Source organism: Morus notabilis, unplaced genomic scaffold (genome assembly GCF_000414095.1).
Source record: "Morus notabilis unplaced genomic scaffold, ASM41409v2 Scaffold538, whole genome shotgun sequence".
In the NCBI taxonomy this organism is placed as follows: Eukaryota; Viridiplantae; Streptophyta; class Magnoliopsida; order Rosales; family Moraceae; genus Morus; species Morus notabilis.
The window spans coordinates 382,495-399,793 of NW_010359796.1; the positions used below are offsets into that span (position 1 = coordinate 382,495).

General features: G+C 36.5%; 3 protein-coding genes across 3 annotated transcripts; 2 read left to right on the plus strand and 1 right to left on the minus strand.

Moving 5' to 3' along the window:
* Window positions 1–1,473: 1,473 nt before the first annotated feature.
* On the plus strand, window positions 1,474–5,891 carry LOC21405730 (protein decapping 5). The gene is made up of 8 exons (XM_010095076.2): window positions 1,474–1,715; window positions 2,668–2,768; window positions 3,297–3,377; window positions 3,495–4,415; window positions 4,753–4,818; window positions 4,910–5,092; window positions 5,208–5,318; window positions 5,399–5,891. Exons 1-8 carry the CDS (start codon window positions 1,568–1,570, stop codon window positions 5,546–5,548), a joined length of 1,761 nt encoding a protein of 586 aa, XP_010093378.1. The 5' UTR covers window positions 1,474–1,567; the 3' UTR covers window positions 5,549–5,891.
* A 199-nt stretch (window positions 5,892–6,090) lies between these two features.
* LOC21405731 (clavaminate synthase-like protein At3g21360) lies at window positions 6,091–7,435 on the minus strand. The gene is made up of 3 exons (XM_010095077.1): window positions 7,070–7,435; window positions 6,532–6,806; window positions 6,091–6,436 (listed from the first exon to the last, which is right to left on the minus strand). Exons 1-3 carry the CDS (start codon window positions 7,433–7,435, stop codon window positions 6,091–6,093), a joined length of 987 nt encoding a protein of 328 aa, XP_010093379.1.
* Window positions 7,436–10,708: 3,273 nt separating this feature from the next.
* On the plus strand, window positions 10,709–13,196 carry LOC21405732 (probable transmembrane ascorbate ferrireductase 4). Its single transcript, XM_010095078.2, has 4 exons — window positions 10,709–10,947; window positions 11,074–11,125; window positions 11,249–11,445; window positions 12,767–13,196. Exons 1-4 carry the CDS (start codon window positions 10,795–10,797, stop codon window positions 13,091–13,093), a joined length of 729 nt encoding a protein of 242 aa, XP_010093380.1. The 5' UTR covers window positions 10,709–10,794; the 3' UTR covers window positions 13,094–13,196.
* Window positions 13,197–17,299: the final 4,103 nt, after the last annotated feature.

Here is a 17,299-nt window from a genome sequence, read left to right on the forward strand (position 1 = left end):
TGGAATACGATTTAAATGGTTTCATTGGCATTTCTTGTCATACATTTCGTATTACTTGCGTTTTGTAATATTCTTGTATAGCTTCCCCACGTCAAGTAAAATCTATATATATTAACCTATAATTCTTTTGTAGTATCCAAACTCAATAAAGTTAGTTTTCTTTAAATTTAACTTTTTTTTTCTCTTTGCAAAAATTCGAATTTCAACTAACACAGTGAAAGTACAAAGAATTTGTAGCAATGCCCCACGTTCATAAGAAAAAAAAGGGGACCCCATTCAATTTCATATATATATTTTTGCAAGTACTATGTCATTTTATTTTATTCTCTGCATTGTTTGTTTATGTTTATCTCATATCTCATGCAAAATAGAAAATAAAAAATAAGAACAAAAACCGTGGGCCATGATAAATAGGGGTGTACACGGATCAAATTATGCGAATCAAGGGTCAACCTGCAATTTAATCTGTTTATGCGAACTGAAAAAATCTCAATTCGCTACGGCTCTACCAATCTGTTAGACTTTCAATCCAATCCAATCCATTCTGAATTTACGGATTGGATTATACGAATTGACAAATTAACTTATGTTTTTGATATTCTCATAAAATTAAATATAAAATTAAACACAAACATAACATAACACAAAATTTAAATAGTTCCACGAATTCATTACAACACAATCTAACATAATATATATAGTTAAATATGTATATATACATTAAGAAAAAAGCTTATATATATTATTAAAAATATATTAAAAAATATATAATATATATAGTTCAAATTAACGGATTATACAGATTGAGAAATGTTCAATCCGTAATTTAATTTGTTAATCCGGATTGAAAAAATCTCATTCCGTTATCAATCTAAAATTTTAATTTTTCAATCCAATTTAATTTGACGGATTAAATTAGATTATGCGGATTGGACTGATTGAGGTCTCGTTCATTTCACCATTCGAGTTTTCAGTTTTAAGTTTCTACAGTAAAAATTTTTTAGAAAATGTCACATTAATTTTTTTTACTACAGTAAAAAACTCTAAAAAAATATTACATCTCAACTCTAATTGAAAATTCAAATCCATAAAATGAACGAGGCTCAATAGATTCGGTGTACACCCTTGATAGATAGACGGACTTTCAAGTCATTTTGTCTCCAACTTTTAAGGGTAACTTGGTAATCAACGTCAAAACTTCACCACGTGTCGAGATTCTGATGGTTAAGTTGCTGCTCGCGTAAGTCTATACCTACTTGAATTGACTTTGAAGCCCTCGAATCCCTGGGCCGCTCCTCGTTTCGCAGGAGGTGAAATTTGACACCGAAATGACCAACAAGTCCACTGTTCATCTACGTGGCGTCCTCCAATTGGTTAATCGGTCACTGTCGAAAAATTACCCAAAACAGGATGAAAAAAAATCGCCGATATTAGGATCTTCCCCTTTTTCCACAAACGTAAATCGATAATTTCTAAGCCAGAACTCCAAACCCTAGCAGACTAGTTTCTCTCTCCTATTTCTTTCTCTCTCTACCTGTATTTCGATGCGCTTGGGCTCTTGAACGCCATGGCTTCGGAGAGTGTTTCCAGATCGAGCTCGGCGGCCGATTCGTACATAGGAAGCTTGATTAGTTTGACTTCCAAGAGTGAGATCAGATATGAAGGAGTTCTTTACAATATCAACACCGAAGAGTCCAGTATCGGACTCAGAAATGGTTTTGCTCTCTTTCTTTCTGGCTAGATTTTGAACTCTTGAATTTGATTTTCTGGGGATTTGACTCGGTTCGCTTGGATTTCATGGTTTTCGGAGTTTATTTTAGTTACTTGTTTGGTAATTAAAGGTTTCGAAATGGCTGGGTGAGAAGAATATTGAGGGTTTATGATTGCGTATTTTTTTTGTCGGGTTTTAGTTGTTTGTAGGTTTGGTACATGGTTTTGTGCATTTGAGATGTGATTCATTTCTGGGGATTTTTCCCTTTTGATTGAATTTGAGGTCTTGATGTATAGTAGGATTTTATTAGTTCGTAATTTATGTCTATCTTTGGTTGTTCTTAGGCTCGTTATATTGGAAAGATGTAGAAGAGTGGGTAATCTTGGTTGAACTGTTCAAATTGGCCTCACTATTATAATAACTTATTCATTGCTCGTTATATTGGAAAGATGTGGAAGAGTGAGCGTGCCAACTAGCGTTACATTTGATATATGAGCAAGACAGAATTATGTGTCGTTGGGCCATTTGGGGTTGACTTCTTGCTCCTATTGTGCATTTTTACTGAAAGATTTCCAAATAGTGTTCCAACCTGACAATCTTTGGTTCAGGATTATTCTCTTGCTATTGATATCTCGCCAATTTCTATTAATTCAGGATTACACATGGAAGAAGAGGGTTTGAGACGTTGAATATGTTTCTCTTTGGATAACCGTCGTGTGTACTTAAATTTGTTGCTCTAGGTGTTATCTTTGCGCATATTTTAATTATTGCTTTAGTTTAAACTTTAAATTAGTAGTCTTATCCTGAGTTGGTTTTTGGTTGTGTTCTTGCAACTTCCAAGTTGCTCAATCTTGTGAATGAATGATTTCCTTATGGAATATGGAGTATATACATCATGTGTTCACTGTATGAAACCATCAACTAGTAGGTCTTAATTTGCTTTGTTTATGTGGCAGTTCGATCTTTTGGAACAGAAGGAAGAAAAAAAGATGGGCCACAAATTCCCCCAAGTGATAAAGTTTATGAGTATATACTCTTCCGTGGAAGTGACATAAAGGTATTTTGGACAGGGATATATAAGACTCTCGGACTAAACCTGCCCATAAGGTCTTTGGTGAAGAGCGTTACTTAAACTTGAGACAATAACTACAAGTCTTTATTTATTCTTGTTTGTTTTGTTTTTCCCCCTGTAAAACTCAAAAGAAGCCATAACCTATGCTTGTACTTGCTATTGTATTTTTGTATATCTAATGATTTGTAAATACTGGATGAAGTGGTAGTTCTGAGTAATCTGTGGAATTCTTTTGGAAAGGATTATAAAGAGAGGATTAATTGTTGCTTACTATACTTTAGTCAAATCATGCCCTAAAATTTTATAAATGTTAAACTTAGAAAGTTAAGTATCTTCATGGTCACATTACTATGTTAGTGGAAGTTGAAGAGAGGACACCTCGGCGTCCTAGTTTAGGATGATCACTATTATTTCTGAATGTGGGTTTCAGTTTTTGTTTTGAATCATCTCCGGACAAGTAAATATGTCAAAGTAAATTATAGAACATTCTTGACTTGGTTTTCTATTTTGCAGGATTTGCAGGTTAAATCTTCTCCACCTGCTCAGCCTGTTCAGCCCACACCACCAATTAACAATGATCCAGCAATTATTCAGGTGTGTTAATGAATTTTTAACTTATTAACTCATCATTACTTGCTCCCTAAAGAAAAAAAGAAAGTTTTTTCATTAAAATGTCAACACATTATGAGAATTTTCTCATTTGTTATGCAGTCTCACTATTCTCGTCCTGCCGTTTCCACACCATCTAGTTTGCCGTCCACTGTTAGTGGGTCTGTGACTGATATTGGTTCTCATACTGCACAATTGGGACTCCCTGGTTCAAATTTCCAAGGTGCGTTGCCTTTGTATCAACCTGGAGGGAACTTAGGATCATGGGGCGCTTCACCTCCTCCACCAAATGCAAACGGTGGTGGTCTTGCCATGCCAATGTATTGGCAAGGATATTATGGCCCTGCAAGTGGGCTTCCTCAAATGCACCAACAACCTTTACTTCGGCCACCACCTGGGTTATCAATGCCTTCTTCCATGCAGCAGCCAATGCCATACCCCAATTTTAATCCTCCTCTACCCAACGGAGTTCCAAACTTGCCTGAGGTTCCATCTCCTTTACTTTCTGCTGCTACTACTAGCTTTCCAAATTTAACCTCTACTTCTGTAACACCATCAACACTGCTGACAACTCTACCTGTGGTGCCTCCTGCTTCATTAGCTCCTGAGACATTAATGAGTTCAGTGCCTAACAAGGAACCAAATTCTAGCATATCTGCTTCCACCTTCAGTGCTAATTTGCCATCACTGCCTCCTTTGACTACGACTTCAGACATAAGCTCTATTCTACTGCCAATTGCTAACAAGCCAAATGCAATTTCTGGTCAATCTTTACCCTATCAAACTGTTTCTCAGTCTACTTCCTCCATTGTTGGGCCATCCAATACTGTCCGGACTGAGGCGCCAGCACCTTCCCTAGTAACCCCTGGACAGCTGTTACAGTCTGCTCCTGCTGCAGTTTCCTCCCAACCTTCACAAACAGTCCATAAGGATGTTGAGGTTGTTCAAGTATCAGTGCCAGTTCCAGCAGAAGCTCAGCCACCCATATTGCCAACACCACCACCTGCTCGAGCTGGTCAAAGGGTTAGTTGTGCTGTTATTGCCTGAGAAAAAATTTACATAATGCGAAACGCTACTCAATTATACAATGGAAATTTCCTAAATTCCTAGTTACATCAAAAAAATCTGATTTCTAGGGACATAAAACGATCTAAAAATGTAGAAAGGAAACTATAATGAATTGTTCTACTACGATTAACTAGAATCAGGAAAGTGAAGCTCCGGATTGATTTTTTAGGCCCTAATTTTTGTGGGTTCTCCAACGTATTATGCATTTACTGTTTTTCTATTATGTTCATTTAGCACTTCATTACTACTGCGCATGTCTTGATTAAGGTGTCTTACAATTAACTCTCTCCAGCCAAATGGAGCACCTTTCCAAAGTCGACATGGTTATAGGGGCCGTGAAAGAGGACGAGGAACTGGGGTAATTTTTTGTTTACCTTTCCATTTTGCTAATGAATATGGAAGTTGTTGAAAAGTTTGAAAGAACTTAAAATTGAACCTTCTCTGTGCAGTCACGTCCAGTGACAAAATTCACTGAAGACTTTGATTTCATGGCGATGAATGAGAAGTTCAAGAAAGATGAAGTTTGGGGTCACCTTGGCAAGAATAATAAAACCAAAGAGGGGAATGGAGAAATCAGTGATGAAGATGATACCCAAAACGAAGATGATGTCGGGTTAGCTAAGATTGAGAAGGTGAGATTTCCCATGTTGCGTGTCTCTATGGAGTGGAATTGGATTTTGTTCAAGCAAGGGGCTTGTATAATGCATTTGCTAATCTCAATTTGTTGGGTTCGTCTATTTTCTGCAGCCTGTATACAATAAAGATGACTTCTTTGATTCTCTCTCTTGCAATGGGCTTGATAATGACCCACAGAATGGAAGGACCAGGTATTCTGAGCAAATGAAGATAGACACCGAGGTAATGCTTAAACCTTTGTTTGCATCCCTATGAAAATTTTGGGGATTTTGTTCAATAATGTTTTCTATTTGCGGATGCAGACTTTTGGTGATTTTAGTAGATATCGGGGTGGTCGTGGCGGTCGTGGGCCTGGACGTGGCGGCCGTGGCCGTGGTGGTTACTATGGACGAGGGGGATACGGTTACAATGGAAGAGGCCGTGGGCGAGCTATGCCAAACCGTGGACAATAGTTCGCAGTTGAAATTATGAGTTTATAGTGGGATAAGCCGCGAGTCAGTTGCCCAGCAGAACAATGGAGCAGATAGATATTAGGGCCATGCGGATGTTGTGCTTTCATTTTTTTTTTTTTCCTTTTTAAGTTTTTGCTTGTCCAGAAAATAAATACAGGGATACGCGTTTCTTTTTCTCTCTTTTTTTTTTCCTTGTTGATTTAGTCTGTCCCGATTTCAATAGTTCTTGTATGGATCTAATCAATGTACTAGAGGGATATGCGTTAGGTCTAGAGAAGAAATATCAGATGTACTAGCCAATGGTTTTAGCAATTTCTACCGTTTCAAGTGTTTATTTGTGCAACTTCGTAACTTACGACAGATCAATGGTTTTGTGATCAATTTTAATTTAAGCACTCGGCGTTGCGTAGAGAAAAAAGATTTGACTCTTTTGGAACTTGAATAAACGGTTGCATAACAAACGATTTCACATCGCGCAGACAGGACCAACTGAGTGTTAAAATCGAATGAAAACATATTTTTGTTGTAGAGAGGTATGTTAACTACTTGCATGTGACAACAAGGACTCTTCTAGGGGGAAGAGAAGGCCTTCTTCCATGGAGCAAAGCTAAGTTGTCTAAGAAAAGAACATCCCCTTTCTCCCAATCAAACTGGATGCTTTCCTCTTCAATGATCTCTTCACATCTCTTGACCACATTTTCTGGAATCTCTTCCCCATTTGCCATCATAGCTGAGCTATGCGTCTTCCCATACATGCCGACGAGCGTGTTAAACCACATTCTCCTTCCTCTCCTTCCATCAAACACCTTTGTTAAACATCTTGGACCCAATATTGTCTTCATTCTGTCATTCGGTAGCCACTCCACGTCCATGCCTAGAGCCTTAGCCCTGCACCGGATTTTCAGCGGTTCCATTTCATAGAAGGATTAATATAAATACAATGCAATTACCGCGGTGTACCAAATGGAAGCAAATGTGCGTACCTTCGCTCAGCTTCAGCTTGATCTGATGTCCCAAAAGCATCCTCCCAACTTCTACCTCTCATGGAGCTAAAGGAGGAAGAGGAGAAGGATGTGTCCTTGTTGTTTAGCGCGGTGAACGTGTATTTTAGCCCTTTTGACTCTATTTCTTCTACAGCTTCTGGGAACTCCTCCAGCATCCGTTCCGTTATCCGGAAGCTTGGAACAAAAGGTGTTTGTCCTCCTTCTGGTGGTGGCGTCTCACAAAATAGAACCAACTTCTTGGGAAATTCCTTAATCTGGTCAAAGGTTTGCTCGTATGGTTTAGAGCCTATTTGAGCTTGTGAACATAGAGTCAACTCTTCAGATTAATACTATATCTATGGGGACGGCAGATAGGCCGAATGGGTGAGAAATCTAATCATCACCTCATTTTTTGACCAAATGGGAAGTTATCAAGACAAATGAAAGGAACACAATGACTTGAATCTTTAGGTTCATCATTATTTTAACTATATTTAGAAACAAACTTGTACAGTTAATACTGCAATAAGTAACTTACCAAAACCATCTCATGGTGGTAGTATATGAACTCCGAGAGGGGTCCCTCATTGGCAGTCCAAACTCTCTTGTGGACATGAGTTCTTGGAGCTGGCCCGACATAACGAATATCATCCCAACCGAACACCTCGATGATCTCGTTGAAATCCTCGGCATTTCTCACGTCGTAACCGCGAAGAAGAACAGCGCTGCTCTTGATGATCATCTCTTCAAACCACTCTTTGTTCCTCTTCAGTGCTGACAGAAGTGACTCAAAGTCACCTTTCTTAGACTCCGGAGGTTGCAGGACTAATGGCATGGTTTCACCATCAACCACCTTTTCGCCTTCACATTTTCCCACCTTGAAGTCCGTACAACTGTATTCCATTTTTTTTTTCCCTTCTTTTTCTCTTCTTCTGCTATATATGTTCTTTTGTGTGATTTATGATTTTAATGTTTTCTTCAAATGAGTTTATATATAGGGGCTGCTATGACGGAAATCACAATGAAAGAGGTTTGGTTATCCGGCAGATTTTAGATTCTCACTACCTAGTCTTTTTTGTTTTTTTTTTTTTGGTGCGACTTTTCTTTAGTATCATACTTGGTCTTGTTTTTAATACAAGGATTTTGGCTCAAATGAAACTTAGTAAACACATAAAAACTGCAGACCCCTATGGTAGGGCTTGAAAAAATTAATTACCGAGTAGGTCTGTGTTTTCAAGATCTGTATTAAAAACTATATATTCATGCATACTTTTTAATTTTAATGCAAGTTTGACCAGATCTAATGGTTAAAAAACTATTGGTACGAGATCCTATTATGGAAGGATCAAAATTGATTAACGTTTGTACATAAATTGTATACATAAAACATATATAGAAATTATTTTTACACAAGCTTCTTTGCTTGGATATTAGCTAGGAGAATCCAGAATTTTCTGTTTCTTTGTAGTTTTCACAAGAATCAAGCTTAACGTTTGTGTGAATTGTTCTGCTTCCAAGATACAAAGGAGAATTCTACGTCCATGAAAGGGCATATGTGGATCAATGTATGGCTGTTCAAATGCCGCCCGGGGATTTTGGTCAAACAAGAAAACAGAAACGAAAAAACCCGAGAAGACATCATTACATATACTTCATCGTTCTTTGGTGTCACCAAACTATGTACATTTGTTTTCATGTGAACTATTTTGTCTATGGGCTCTGTCTTCTAGCTTTAATTGCGAAAATTCCGGTTCTGCAATAAACAGCCAATTTTGTTGTATTAATAACTAAATGAGTTACACCAATCTAGTTGAATTGTAGCTACTTTCCAAGCTTATTTTTAGTTTAACTTACACACACACATGTGTGTGTGTGTACACACACACATATTCAAGCTTGTAGATCTAGGCTAGTCCTGTTTTGCAGGTTCTGCACGGCACTAGCCCTCGACAAAGTTATTAAAGTTATCAAAAATTGCTAAATTTACTCATTCTTCTGAAAACAAGTTTCTGTTAAGAAAAAAATGCAAAAGTTATTTCCTTTTTTTTTTTGTTGGCTGCCATTAGGCTATCTTAAGGTGATTCTGCAAGGCAAAGAACACTGAAATTGAATCTATTTAATTAGTTAATCATCACATGTTTGAGCATGATGAATCACTTCGTACCGACCTGTTACCAATAAACTTTCCGACCTCATATGATAATGGAAAACTCCAGCATTTTCTGCATTGGTGGATGAAGAATCGCGTCTTCCCACTCTATTTCCTCATTTCTTTGTTTGACTCTGACTTGGTAAGCTAAATACAATACTAATATTCAAAATTTGAAAGACTTGAAAACATTAGATGTTATTTGGCATCTGAGAAATCATATAAATCATGTATAGTTCCTAAAAAATGACATGGATCATGTCATAGGGAGCAGCGCCAAATTTTACAAAGAAAATCTAGCACGAATTTTGCAGCCAGCATCTAGTCATTACGCCTAATTCAATGAGGAATGTACTCGAGCCGAATCACTTTCACGTAATTTTAATGTTTTGCTGCAATAATACCAGATAATTAGTTTTCGAAAGATTTCATTTTGACAATGAAATGTGCACCTTAATGGGCGGTCGGTGGGAAAATGTCCCACATTGCTAGATTATGACGAAAATCAGTTGTTTATAATGCTAGGAAATAAGCCTTTCCACCGCCGGGCTTAGTAACGAGAGCTTGTAACCCAAGTGGGGGGCTTTAAGGTGGTTGGATATTGGTTCAGCTCATTGTACCGGGTCCGGCGTGGCTATCTTCTGGCCTGCTCGTTCCAAGCCGTGAGTTGGGCCGTGCGACTTAGGCGAAGGCCCAAGTTTCACGGCCCCTAGAGAGGAGGGTACCGCGTGAGGCTGGTTTCACAGAGCAGTGAAAACCTCCCGCTCTTGGCAGTGGAAGGTTAAAGGGCCGGTGTCACCTGAACCCAACATGGCACAGTGAGTTGTTCTTAATGGGACCGTCACTTTTTTGTTTTTGTTTTAATTTTTCTATTTTTCTTTTGAGAAAGTGAAAGCAGTCCGTTCAGTTCGCTGATTCAAATTTTTAATTTGAGTTAAGATGTAATTTTATGTGAGAACTTTTTACTGTAGTAAAAAAATTAAATGTAACTGATTCTAAAAATTTTTTATTGTAACAAAACTCAAATTCTAAATTTGAATCGGTAAAATGAACGGGGCTAAATAATTACCCAACTACACAATCTTTGTTAATTAATTGTTTGATTGACGTACTCGACCAGTACTGCATTAAATAAAGTCTTGGGAAAGTAAATTTAGTTGCTCGACATTAAAGATTTTTTACTAACCTTTTTGTTCGTCGTCTTTTGTCCACTTCTAACCCATTTTAAAATCTCATTTATTTTATTAATTTAAATTTTTAATTATAATTTTATTATAATTTAAAATTTTTATAAAAAATTACATTTAATTTTTTTATTACAGTAAAAAATTTTCATATAAAATCACATATTAATTTAAATTAAAAATTTAAAACTGTAAATTAAATGAAATTAAAATTAATAACTAATTGATTTTTATCTTAAATAATTTATAAAGTTTCGATAACTTTAAAATTAGAAATCCACTGGTTTGAAAATTGAAAGTATAGCACAGTTGTTAGCAAAGATAGAATAACGATTCCCATTACAACAATCAATATTTCAATTATGTTTTCTACACACACATATATATAATAAAAAGGGAATACTTCTATTTACGGCAATTCCAATGTTGTTGCATAAAATGACTTGTAATTTTGTGTCGCTTTTATTTTAGAAGTTAAAACTTATTTTTGGTCTTCAAAATTAATTGTTTCTAAACAAAAAAAAATTCGATTTCTTTCAGATAGACAGAAAATAATTTAATAGATCATATACTCATTTTGAGACTACGTTTTAAAAATCATAAAACAAAACGAAATTCAACTTAGAGATTAAAAATGAGAATAAGCCCCGCTTCATCAATAACATAATATATATATATATATATATATAGCATCAAGGGGCCCACCTCTAATCCATAGCATACACAAAGATATTATACAATAGAAAGCACTCTAATTTTATCCAAATATAAGAAGACGAAATAATGATCCTCTATTTCCTAAAAAAAAAAAAAAAAAAAAAAAAAGTTAAAGCCACAACTTTACTCAAATGCTCTCAAGTACAGTGTTGTAGTGGTCGATTTAAAAGCTTCTCTGTCGGTAGTAGTGCTACTGAAACCCAAAACCCCGCAATGGCTACAATAATATCTACCACTTTTCTTCTACTTCTCTTCTTTGCTAGAATAGCAGCACTTTTTGTTGCAATATTGGTGCTCTTTTGGGCTTTATCCTTTAAGTCCAGTTTTCTCCCTCACACTGCTTCCCAAGAGGACCTCATCTACTCGGTATGTATTTATTTACCATTTTTCCCATATCCTTTGCCCATTTTGTTAGAAAACCAGTAAAGAATGACCTCTTATTTTGAGAGTTAATTGATGGGGTTTCTCTCTTTTCTTGTTTGTTTTGGACAGGCTCTTCATCCTTTGTTGATGGTCATTGGTTTCATTCTTATTAGTGGAGAAGGTAGAGAGAGAGTTATGATTAAACATTGACTAAAATGATTTATTTTTATTTTCCTTTTCCTTTTTTTAAGAAAATAAAAGATGGGTCTTGAGTTTTTATTATTATTTATTTTTTTTTTTATAGCAATTTTGATTCATAGATGGTTGCCTGGTACAAAGAGTTTGAAGAAATCAGTGCATTTATGTCTTCAAGGGGTGGCTTTGGCTTGTGGCATTTTTGGGATTTGGACAAAGTTTCATGGGGAGAATGGGGTTGTGGCTAATTTCTACAGTCTACATTCTTGGATGGGCTTGATCTGCATGTCTTTGTTTGGTTTTCAGGTATAATGTTGTTCTTCACTCCCTCAATTCTTGCTCTTATTTTTCCCCTTTTTCTTTCATTTTCTTGGTTTCCTCTTTAATTCACAAGTCACAAGATCGGTTGTTTCTTGAGAAACTGTATAGTTTCTCTTAGTGGGAAATTGCCAAAGGCAAAAATACATTAGGTTGTTAATTTTTGAGTTGAATTTAAATTATAATTTGAGTTAAAGTTATAATTTAAATAAAATTAAGTAAAATTAAATAAAATTAAAATTTAAGAAAATGTGAATTTAAATAAAATTAAAATTTAATTTATTTTTTTTAAAATTTTTTTGAGTTTTTTAAACTAAAGAACATGCCCATTATTATTTGGATGCAAATGCGGAATGCCACTGTTGAGTGTGGTCCCCAGAGCATCTTCACAAAGTTCCATGTAAAAGAAACACTTGCTAAATTATTGATTTAAAGTTGTTTTTGGTAAACAAATATATTAAAGTTGTAGTTTTAGAGGCAAAATGCTGTCTTTTTCAATAATCAATAATTAATTAAAATGGAATAAAGACAGATGCTATGGTTGCTTACACGTTTTAGAAGCAACGTACGTCAGCAGGATGCAACTATCCATAGTCTATATGGGCCGTCTGCAAGCCCAATAAATGTACTTAGTGGACCTAGAAGGCCCAATATATAAGGTTAAGATTAGAGAGGTTGGCAATTTGACTCTTGGTCGTGTCAATCGTAATTTTTCATGTCGATTTTGAGCTGACTCTTCGTGAAAATGTTACACGGAGTCGTGTTGTCATAAATAATATAAACAATTTGAATGTGATTTCTTAAATTTAGGCCACAAATTTTATTTACTTCATTTTACTTAAACTAAACATGTTAAAAATAATTCTTTTAAACTAAACATGATGGTGCGCTGAACTTAAATTGCCAATTTGCAATGTAAACAAGGGTGCCTATAGTATGCCATGCTACAAACAAATATTGCACGAGTTTTTCTTTTGCGTTTTTCATGTTTCAAATTGAAAATAAGATAAGGATCTGCTCTCTCATTTTCTTGTCTCATTTTTCTGTCTCAATAGTTGTCTTTTAATTCGTAAATTTAGATGACATAACAAATAAATGGTGGAGAGATAGCCATAAAAACTGGAAAATGAGGACAACAAATTTGGACTTATGAAAATAATAGTAGAGATTTTCTTAAGATGTTTTTCATTCATCATTTCACTTTTATGTTATTCTTATAATTTAGTGTGCCAATTGTAACACAAGATTCCTACCAAATTTGGAGTTGAAACAATGGCTAATGCATTTCATGGCCTGAATTAACATGCAGTGGATGATGGGTTTCCTGAGCTTTTGGCACAGAGGAGAGTTGAGAAGAGCAAGGGCAAGAGTGTTACCATGGCACATATTTGTTGGGCTCTACACGTATGGTTTGGCAGTGGCCACAGCAGAAACTGGGCTTTTAGAGAAGCTGACATTTCTACAAACAAATAGGAATTTGTCCAAAAGATGTCCCGAGTCCATGCTTGTCAATGGGTTGGGCCTGGGCCTGGCACTGCTCAGTGGCATTGTTATTTCGGCTGCAATTTCGCCAAAATACCAAACCCTTCAATCCAAACTCGTGTACTCAGATAGTAAATCCCTGTCTTCTTTGTGATTTTTTTTCCCTCTATTGTTCTACATATTCTGCATTTTATGGGGTTTGGTGTGTATATACACTGTCCTAGATTTTGGGAATAAAGAGAAAATGTGGTTATGTAGGTTTTCTTTCTTTTAATGACACGAGAATTCTTTTGTTCCTAAGCTTTTGGGTAAATATACTCTGTTGGACAAACTGTTAGTATTTGTTATGTATTTTTATTAGTTGGTAATTTATTAATAATCTTGTAAAAATTAAAAAAAAAACAGGTTCAAGAAGATTTCATATTGCAGAAGAAGATTCAGAATAAGAGTTTAAGTTAAAGTTGTAGATTTTGTTGAGTTGAGATTTGAAGAGATAAGGATAAAGGCTCGGTCAAAGGAAGATAAGATATTGGTTGAGATTTGGAGAGATAAGGATAAGACCCATGTTAAAGGAAGATAAAGTATTGGTTATTTGAATTCAAATGAGATTCTAGCAAGATAATGTGGAGATTAAGTTGCTATTTTAAAGGAGTAATTCAGATTTAAAAAGTAGATGTATAATCCGAATACGCATTGGTTTGTTTTAATTTGGCCACTACAAGATATACTTCAAAGGCATCAGCTTTAGATATATATATATATATATATATATATATCTCGATTTGAATTTAAAAAGGGGCTGGACAATTCAAAGCCTTCAGAAGTGGTAAAACGTGAAGATAAAGTGATTGATGGACGAATTGTTTGAATTAGATTTTTTTTCACTTTATTTAAAGGTTTTGTTTCTTAGCATATGGAAGTACGGGTTTAATAGAATATTTTCAGAAAGAGTCTGTGAGTTTTTGTGAGCCTAATGCGCTATTGAAATCGTCATTCGGGAGAGGAATTTGTTGCCTTCGGGAGGAAGCTCTCTCAGTCGAAAGGAGTTCATCAGGTGAATAAAAGATGTGTGGTGCACGCTAAACAATCACTGTGGAGATTCGTCACAACGACGTCATTGTCTAGGAGGGAGTCCTTAAGTGAATAAGTCAGTCTGGTGTCTGTAATTTCTGGAACATAGTGAAATTGTTTACTGTCTGGGCGTGACCCCGCAGATGTAGGTGTACGCACCAAACTGCGATATCGTATTGTGCGTTCCTTTACTTTCTGCACTTTATTCTGCTTGAGAAACTGAACGTAATTAACCCGGATCTTAATTAATCAAGCCGTGTTCCAAACAGTGTTCCAACATCATCTGGAACACCAGACGTAACATAAGATCTAAGAAATGGTATCAGAGCGGTTAACTGACCATAAGTTCAGTGAGATCTTGGAGAGTTGATCTACTATGTTTGTAATGGATTTTCTAAAAGAAGGACGTTCAGTTGCACGTCCCTCTCTGCTTGATGGTTCAAATTATTCATACTGGAAGGCTCGGATGAAGGCTTTCATCAAGGCTCAGGATGAAAAAGCATGGCGTGCAGTCCTGACTGGCTGGAAGCATCCTGTAACTAAAGATGCAGAAGGAAAAGAGACTCTCAAGCCTGAAGAGTCATGGAGCACTGATGAAGACAGGTTGTCCAACTACAACTCACGTGCACTTAATGCAATATTCAATGGAGTTGATGTTAATCAGTTCAAGATGATATCGACGTGTGAATCGGCAAAAGAAGCATAGGAGATTCTGGAGGTGGCTCATGAAGGAACAGCCGCGGTCAGACAATCAAAATTGAATATGCTCATAACTAGGTTCAAAACTCTTCGAATGCATGAAACTGAAATTATTTTTGCTCACGGTTGTGTGATATAGCCAATGAATCCTTTGTTCTTGGTGAAAAAATTCCCGAGGCAAAACTTGTCAGTAAGACGTTGAGATCATTACCACAGAGATTTGCCTACAAAGTCATTGCTATCGAAGAGGCGAAAAACATTGAGACTATGAGACTTGATGAATTGATGGGATCACTAAGGGCATTTGAAGTGAATTTGAGTCAAAATAAGAATGAGAAGGAGATTTCTCGGGGGATTGCTTCCCAAGCCGAAGTGGAAGATAATGTTGAAGAAGAAGATGAAGACTTAGTGGAGTCTTTTGTTCGATTGACTAAAAATTTCAACAGGGTGATGAAGAAGTTCAACGAGAGGAACCAAACTCTAACTTTCAACAACTCCAACAATTTTCAGAAAAATAAGGGAGCTAAAAATTCCCCCAATGATAAGAAGAAGAATAGGAGAATTCAATGCCGAAAGTACGACGATTACGGTCTCATTCAGTCTGAGTGTGCTAACACTCTCAAGAAGAGGAAGAAGTCTCTCAACGTCACATGGAGTGATGAGGAAGTCGGCCCTTATCCCATTCCTTCGGAATGGTGGACCGTTAATATAAGTAGTGTCGTCCCTTTATTCCATTCCTTCAGAATGGCGGGACGAGAGAGGATGGTAAGGTCGTCCCTTACTCCATTCCTTCAGAATGGCGGTCCGAGGAAGAAGATAAGGTCGTCCCTTACTTCATTCCTTCGGAATGACGGGATGAAGGGAAACGTTAAGTCGTCCCTTTATTCCATTCCTTCGGAATGGCGGGACGCTAAAGGAGGGGACCCTTCCCCTCCCCCGAACCCCCTCCCCTTCCCCTTGCTTGTTTTTATTCGTTCCGTGCTTCAAATCCGTGAAGCACTTCACTCGCTCGTTTATACATTTTATTTTCCAATTAAGTTTCATGGGGCACATCCCCCCGAATTGAAGGCAACCAGGAAGATGATGATCATGTGAACAACTATATTGCGTTCAATGTCTACGAAGATGTTCCAAACTGCAGTGTTACAGATCGTGTCACAGCTCATGTTGCAACATCATCTGCAACACACTCTGAAAAACCAGAAGAAAACAGAGATTTTTCAGATTCTGACGGTTCCAGCGATGGTGAAGAACTGATTGAGGAGACAATCCAGGAGGCATATGAAACCATGCTCAACAAATGGGTTTTGGTGGTTAAAATGAATAAGTCTTTGCAGGAACGAGTTGATGACCTTATTAAAGAGAAGGATGTACTTAAGAGGGCTGCCGCAAACTATGAATTTCGGGCTGCTAAAGCTGCAGGAGATAAGAGCTGAATTGGAGCACACTCAAAAGTCATTGAAGATGATGAATTCCGGCACTACGAAATTGGATCACATTCTTTCGATAGGAAAAATGAGTGGTGATCGACATGGCCTTAGCTATACTGGTGAGAGCTCAACGTCCAAAATAGTGTTTGTGAAGAAGATGTCTGCCCCTAAGCCTCCGACTTCCTCTAGTAAGAAGGCTACTATCTCATTCCCTCGACATAAAAAGTTTGTCCCCACATGCCATTACAACAGTTTACCTGGCCACATAAGACCAATATGCTACAAGTATTTAAATGCTTTAAAGAAAGGTATGTTTATTAATCCATCAAATTCCGCAACCTCAAAAAAGACACCTAACATGAAGATTGATGTGAAAAATAATTTTTCTAGACGTGTGTGGGTAAGGAAATTTGATTTGAGATGTCATAAGGCTTATACTTATTTAGAAGCATGTACTAATGATTGTGGGTGTAGTGATGGCGGTTGCACTAAGCGATTGACAGGTGTTAAGAGCATTATACATGGAAGAATGCTACATTCAGGGGGAGTAAGCTACAGAGTTCAATGCCCTCAAAGATATCTAGTGCGAAGTGTTGCACCAAGTGTTCCAGCAAATGTTCCAACATAATTTGCGACATCAGCTGCTGAAGACGTGTCTAGGGTGTAATTTTTTTGTGTGTCTTTGGCTTATTTTTGTCAAAAAGGGGGAGAACAATGTAATTTTATATTGTTTTTGTCATTTTTGAATTTTTTGGGATCTCTTGTTAGTTTTGCCAAAATATGCCAAAGGGGGAAATTGTTAGGTATTTTTATTAGTTGGCAATTTATTGGCAATCTTGTAAAAATTAAAAAAAAAAAAAAAACAGGTTCAAGAAGATTTCGTATTGCAGAAGAAGATTCAGAATAAGATTTTAAGTTAAAGTTGCAGATTTTGTTGAGTTGAGATTTGAAGAGATAAGGATAAAGGCTTGGTCAAAGGAAGATAAGATATTGGTTGAGATTTGGAGAGATAAGGATAAGACCCTGGTCAAAGGAAGATAAGACATTGGTTATTTGAATTTAAATGTGATTCTAGTAAGATAATGTGGAGATTAAGTTACTATTTTAAAAGAGTAATTCGGATTTGAAAAGTAGATGTATAATCCGAATATGCATTGGTT